This window comes from Morone saxatilis, unplaced genomic scaffold (genome assembly GCF_004916995.1).
Source record: "Morone saxatilis isolate NCDOM2014 unplaced genomic scaffold, NCSU_SB_2.0 Contig11, whole genome shotgun sequence".
Taxonomy (NCBI): domain Eukaryota; kingdom Metazoa; phylum Chordata; class Actinopteri; family Moronidae; genus Morone; species Morone saxatilis.
In genome coordinates this window covers 12,489,329-12,496,593 of record NW_023339663.1, presented here as the reverse complement: position 1 = coordinate 12,496,593, position 7,265 = coordinate 12,489,329, and the positions used below count along the sequence as shown (strand labels likewise).

At 41.0% G+C, this 7,265-nt stretch overlaps 1 protein-coding gene across 5 annotated transcripts in view; it reads left to right on the top strand.

The window, feature by feature from the left end:
* Positions 1-934: 934 nt before the first annotated feature.
* tjp1a (tight junction protein 1a) overlaps positions 935-7,265 on the top strand; it is a gene marked incomplete in the record, with an annotated part of 50,577 nt that continues 44,246 nt past the window's right edge. For 2 of the 5 annotated variants that reach the window (XM_035682542.1, XM_035682540.1), the window contains 1 exon segment: positions 940-1,497. In XM_035682542.1, the coding sequence (XP_035538435.1) occupies positions 1,474-1,497 (24 nt within the window). 5 annotated transcript variants of the gene reach the window in all.

Here is a 7,265-nt window from a genome sequence, read left to right as displayed (position 1 = left end):
GCTTCTCCTGACTGGCGGTATTTTAGCCTTGCAGGATTATGTCTGGTGGGAATTAACCCCTTAGACCACCTACGCTGCCTCCAAGCTCTCCTCCGCACACAGAGGAAGTAATTATTATAGGAGCTAGATTGGGGGAATGTGATTGCTCAGTTTGTTTGGAAAAGATAGGGTGAAAAGATATGGTGTGCCTCTGTGGTCATATGCTCACAATCACATGCACTGTAACAGTGGACACTGAAAACTTTCATAATGTCAACCTGCTTCATCATTTTGCGTTTCTCCTGTGACCCACATTAATATTGCATATTGTTTTCTGTAAACAGAAGTAAACTGTGAAACAATACATGCTGAGATTGTTGCATCCTGTGGGTGGGGTCTGGTTTAGGGAGTCATAGGAACTTAACTGAATGGCTTTTGTGGTTTCCTGTGAGGTAACTTATCAACCACAAACCCTGCCAATGTCTCTGGTCTGAGATTTTTTTTCAAATAAGGACTCTGTTTAGTTTATTGACTCATTGTGTATTGTATCAGATGAAAACGACCCGCACAAACACCGAGATGGGAAATAGTTTCGGTCATTTCTTATGCGACTAACTTTTTAAATATCCTGCTCACACAGTCTGCTGTTTTGCTCTGACTACAGGCGTTGTGTGGCTTAATTTACACCATAGCTTTTCATTAACACTTTCCTCTCAAACTTGGGATTTGAATGCTACCGTAGCCCTTGTGTAACACACTAACACAACATTCACCATCATCACACAGTGAAAGTGAGCATTCAGCATCAGCAGAGACAGCGGCGTCGCTTCTCCTTATTGTATCCCGGACTGTTTATTCTACGGGATAACAGGGGTGGACACTTTTTGTAGCCGCGATAAAAGATAATGTAAAACAGAAATTAAACCAAACGATGAACTAACAACACGTGGTAGTTTGTCGCACAGCAAAAAAAACGTCATTACGGGTGACTTTTAGGGGTAAATTGACAATGCCCCCGTTTTTACAGAGTATTGCACCCCTTCGTACGTTCAATGGTCCGCTCCGCACAGACACGACACGGCCGAGAGCAGGGAGAGGTTTACTCAGCCTGCCATTGCTGAACACCGTCCGGGTGATGCCTACTCTTCCCAACTTTTCATCCAGAGGTTAGCGACGAAACATCAAAGCAAGGTGGTGTTATTTGCTCTTTTTTTCCAACTCGGGTTCCTTCCATGACTCGATACCCAACTGGACTAACGTTAGCGACCCAGGCAACGAAGATAAGATAATGAACTTTGGACTTTCCACACGGCTTTTCGTGACATGTTTCCCGTCGTCCAGGATAAAATAAAATAACAACGTAGCCCGGCGTGGCGGCAGCTGGGCTAAAAATTCAACTGGAAGGAAAATAGCGCACTCACCCAAGTGATTATCAAAACAAAAGACACCAACAACTTTTTACCTGACACTTTTGAAACGGAATAGGAGTGTAAAATGTCCTCCAAAGCGCCAAATAAGGTGGGTACCTGGCCGGATAAAATCCAAGTGTAAAGTGTTTTGTTCCAACAACATTACGCCGCTGGCTTATGTAAGCTAATGTGTAATGATACACTGGAAAGCTAACATTGGCTAACATATGAAAAGTGGGTAATTGTGCTATATAACTTTATAGACTGCTGATAGTAGTAGTAACGCTATAGCATGCCTAATGGTGCTGGTGTGTGTGTGTTTGTGTGTGTGTTTAGGAGAAATCAACACCTAGTGACAGTGTACAGCCAGCCATGCTGTTTCTACTGTGCTAGGTTTAAAATAATCTGTCTTATAATGGCTGTTACTGTTCATAAGCTGTCACTGATAAGTTACCCAGCTGTGTTCATAGTATAGGTCTCAGCTCAGCTACCTGTTGATATGTAGACTCCCAGTCTTAATAGTTTATTAAAACAGTGGCAGGAAATCGCCATGGATATAAAACACTGACTGAGCCTCTGCAGCAGAAGGATCCCGCTGTTACACGTCAGGTAGCCCAGAATATAGTAAACTAGAAACTACATTTGAGCATTTTGAGTATATTTTCTGTTTTAGGTTATGTTTTTTCTTCTTATTGTGCTTTATTAAAGAGTTGTGAGTCTGTATTGGTAGTAAGATGATGATAACTATTTGGGAGAAAGAGCCACTTGTTACCCAAAGTGTGATCTTTATAAAGACTATTGTTGTAATGACTTTAACTAAATGAACTATTGCTAAGTAAAACTACTGGTATTCCCCACTTTCAGGCACCCCTTCACTCACTTGTTAATATGAGCTGTTTTCACCTCCACCACTGTACCAGCTGTGTGCAAATGCTGTCCATTCATTAGTCAAAAACAGCTGGATAAATATCTGCCAAGCCTTGCATATATACTAGTTTTATATATTTCATGTTGTTTTTATACTATCAGTGAAACATTCTTGGAAAGGTCAGGTGTTGAAGCCGAACAGTTTTGAGTATACATGCTGTAGGCTTTTATCAGTAGGTGACCCCTTTATGTTTCCACACATGCGCCATGTGATTGCAGTGTCAACATATATGAATTTAATAATACAAAGACTTTGGTCAATATGGTTTTTAGTGCGTCAATCCACAATTTGGCCTTGTGTGTATTCAGTATTCTTTGTCTTTGAGGGAATTTAGTTTTTTCGGTTTGACAAGTGAGGAATGTGCCGTGTTTGTTTAATAGAGGTGGTGATATTCAGGTCTAGTCGGTTATTCCAGTTAGACGAAACCAGCTCCACTGTGTCAGCGGGTGACGTTATGATGGCCATGGTCACGCCTTGACATAAGACTTACTACTGTAGTGTGCTTGTAGTTGGTATTGAGCCAAGTCTTTCATAGGCTTGTTAGTAATTTCCGTGTTTCTTCTTCAATTTAGTTTCTCTGTTCTTTTGGGAACTTGTGTTGTCGTGTTTTATTACAGTAGCTAGGAATTTTGAACACTGTTGATTAAAAGTGAAAGTGTAAGACTGGATGACAGGGTTGTGAATGCATTTCCTGCAACATAATTCTCAGTAATGCTCAGCAGTAACGTAAGCAACAATGATTAGGAGTGCTGAAAAATGTAGGGAACCTTGATGTAGTAGATGTTAGCATGGTCTCCATCCTTTAATAAAAGGACTACATTTTCCTGTTGGTGATTATTAGTTATATTCTAACTATAAGTGTCACGTATAACCAACCTTTACTACACGTTTATGTTTTTTAAAGGTGGAAAACAGAAGACCTGTCCTCTTTCCAACTAACCTTTGTTCTGCTAGTCCATGCACTCAGTGTTTGTGTATATTTTAAGGGAGCTTCAATCAGGATTTTTAAAGGCCAATCACGAATTGCTGGACGCAGTATCAGCTAATACTCATCACTGATAGACTATATAGAATATGTCTTGTACATATTCAGCGTGTTAGGTATTAAAATTAAGAAATGATTGTGCATCATGAATTGACAGCTGTTTATTTATTGGCAGGAAATGTGCAATAGGCCTGTACGATATGAGCAAAATATGTGATGTGTGATAACATTGTTCAGTATTGCAATGACTATACGACTGCAATAAATAAACAAATACTGAAGCGTACATGTTAGCTATACTCTTCCTAGGCCAGCCTAGTTGTCTTTAAATTCTAAAAGCTGGATAAGAATTGAATATTTACAATAAACCAAATGTTGTTTCTAGAGTCACTATAAGAACTCAATAATATCTCACTGTAAACAAATCTAAAATGTCAATAAAAAGAAATAATATTCCTGACATCAAAATACTGAGTGAAGTTTAGAGTATCAGTATCAGTAATTCATCTTTTCCTCCTCCTCTAACACTGGTAGGATAGGAGGGGATGGTTTATCTTAATTTATGTATTATAAAAACAAGAATTTGCTCAGTTTCAAGGTACGTGGCAAACTAAACTAAACGGACGACATACAAACAGCTTATATTTTGGCAGCTCTTCAGTATTAGCTGAGCTAGCACATTGTGCCTGTGTAAAACATAGCTGAGGTGGATGAGAGAAAGTGGACGGAGTTCACAGTCCCAAAGAATGAACTATGAACACGTTCATTTCTTCAGTTTATTTAATGAGCTGCTTCACTAAATACTGTGAGTTTGATTTGGGCGGAGGACCTTTGCAGCTGCTGGCTTGTGGTCTTCTAGTTAAACCACAAGCTGAAAACTCCTTTCTTCTCTTTACTTTTCTCTGCTGAGATGTCAAGTGTCCAGCAGGTTTTATGCTCTATAATGATAGACTGTATAATAACTCTTATAAACATCTCTGAGCCGACTTTCCAGTGAAACTTGAGGCCACTTGGCATTGTGTGTTGGGAACACCTGATATAGCTTTCCTGTGCAATAAAATAAAATGCTTAATATCAGTGTATTAACTCCCACCTGATGAGTTGTGATAAACTGTCATAATACCAGTATTAGTCACACACCAAGTAAAGCTGCAAGTTAATGATAAACGGTAATAAAATGCTGCTGTGCTGTCTTTCTGGAAAAGAGTAACATCTATGGGTGTGTTGATGCCTCAGAGGCCAGTAACGCTATTATTGTGCAATAGAGTGTGTCTAAAGTGTGTCATTAGGTGAGTGTGATGTTGTACATTCACTCAGTTGTGACAACCTTTCCAAAAAGAATTAGCGTAAAGAGAGATGAAGTACTTGTCTAACCTAATGTAATGGAAATTGAAGCTGCCTTTCAGTTTCTCGTGATAGATGTACACTACAAAATAACAGTTTATGTTAATTGCTGTTTAGAGGAGGATGTGTTTCCATGAAGACGGAAAAGGAAGTATCTTTTTGTTTGGTGCCAGAGTTCCTGTTCTGGCACCAAGGAGAGAGGAAAGGACAGTGATTTCAAAGCTCAGTGTAAACTAACCAGAATCACAGCCTGTATTTAAAGTGTTGTTAAGTCATTCAAGAATGTTTTAGAGTTGCTGCCATTAAAGGCTTTTTTCTCAGTTAAAGAAAAAAAACCAAGCCAGTCAGAGACTGTTGGTCATTTTATGAGCAGTGTCAGAGTCAGACAGGTCAGACATCTTAAATATAGTCTGGTTATGGTGGTTGGCTAACATTTGATCATAGGATGGCAGCAGCTAAAAAAGTCAAATCACATTTAAAATGTCTTTAAGTTTGATTGATCTCTTCGTACATTTATTTTAAAATGAATCAAGCATTGAATTGATATCAAAGAAGTAGGAAACCCACATTAATCCACTCAGTCCTTCTTCATTATAGTAATGCTGGCCTCATTCTTTGTTTTTGGCCTTCAGCCAGACCCGCTTACTTCTGTGAATGCAACACAAAAAGATTCAACGTAATTTAGAGCATCAGCAGTCCCTCCAGCCTTTAGACAGACTGAAATAACACATTTGGATGGAGGTTGTATTAATTAGAGTTGCACAGCGGGCCAAGAACAGCCTCTATTTTGCTTTGATGATTACACATCTCCATTTACGTCAATGAAGGAGGGAAATGTAATTAGAGGACCAAGTGCTAGGGAGAGGAAACGAGTGCTAGTGGTGTTTTTGTTCTGTGTCTTACACTCACCATCCTTTTTAGATACTCAGGGCTGATGTGGAAAGTGATAAACATTAAACAGCTAACGTCTAGTGTCTGTGACAAGGAGTTGTCTATAAAACATTTATCCAATCATCTGCTGATACACTTCCCAAAGGACTTCACAAGCTTTCATTATAGCACATTAAATGTCACTTATAAATCAACCCACCACCCGCTCAACTGTAGCCCGTCCAGGAAAAACTCCCCAAACAATATCGTTCCAGTATGTGTCCAAAATGGACAGCTAATGTGCATGTATGCTACACTGGGTTTCTGCATACACACGTTTGTCAACACAGTCTGCATGGTCATACATGTTGGGCTGCATGTGGGCAGTCAGCAGAGCATGCTGCCATGCAGATACAGAAAGCGCACATTGGGCTAGAGAGAAATTCCTCTTGCAAGGTGCTCAGGCGTGCAGTGGGCTGTGTAAGAAGTGTTTTTGATATTCAATCGGAAAAGAAGGACCAAACAGTATAGAAGCGGGAGTCAACCGTGTCACAGGGAAGCTGGGTCAGGAACCACAAAGTACACCAACAGTGTCCAGTTGCAACCTCAGTATAAAAAGAATATGAGACACAAATGCAGCACGCAAACTTTGTTACATTCCAGCTCACACTAACAGACAAGTCTTTGACTGTACCCCCCCCCCCCCCCTCCCCCCCAGGCCTTAAGGGAGAGCGAGGTGTAGCTGTCTCTGTAATATAAGAATGAGAGGGCTGCCAGTTGCCCATACTTGAGACAGCAGCTCGCGGGCCCCCGTTGGTTCAGCTGGGCTTCAGTTTTTTGGCTAGTTTTCCTGTGGCTGTGACCTAATCTGGATCTGAACACTAGTATGTGTTCATGTCATTTATTTAGTCTAAAACAAATGTTTAGGCATAGGTCATGGGAACATGAGAGACCTAAAACATAAAGAGAAGCTTACCTTTAAGTATCGATTGTGTCCAGATAAACCAGGAATTCAAGGGTACTTTCTCTATTTTGGTGACCAATTTTAAAAAAGAGAAGACGTGGACTATGATAACACTACCACCCCAGTGCCCGTCGTTTCTTTCGCTGTCTCTAGTAGGCTCCTCGTTGTCAGCACGTCGAGATACAAACACCACTCTTCGAAGACAGACGCAGGCGTTGTCTGTGCGTTGTTCTCTGTCCGATGCCGAGAGGATGCTGAGTGCGGCAGGTGTATCAAGCTCTGACCTGCTTAATCCTTGTCATCCCTCGCACGCCGACATCCAGGGCAGAACTACACACGACGCCACAGGCCGGATGGACGCAGAGAGAACAAGGAAACAGAAACAGCTGCCTCTGAGGGAGCGAGGGTGATGTGGAGGAGGGGTTAGTGGAGGTGAAAATAGAGAAAGTGAAGGAGTGGGAGGGGGAAGAGATGCACCGGCTATAATCTGAGTCCACAATGGTCACGACTTTAAAAAGACGTCTCTCTCATCTCTCCTCTTCTCTTCTCTCTCTCTCTCTCTCTCTCTCCTCTCTCCTCCCTCTATAATCACAGCATTATGGCCTCTTGAGTGTTTTTATGTCAAAAGATATTTTGGAAGCGACATTATTCTCTGTTGTGACTCAAATGCAGCAGCAAAATACGGGTGGAAGTGAATGTCGCCTTGCCCAGTGGTGGGTCAACACCCTCTTTGTGGAAAAGACTAGCAGTAGCCCAAAACATTTCATTTTATCATTGCTCACCTCC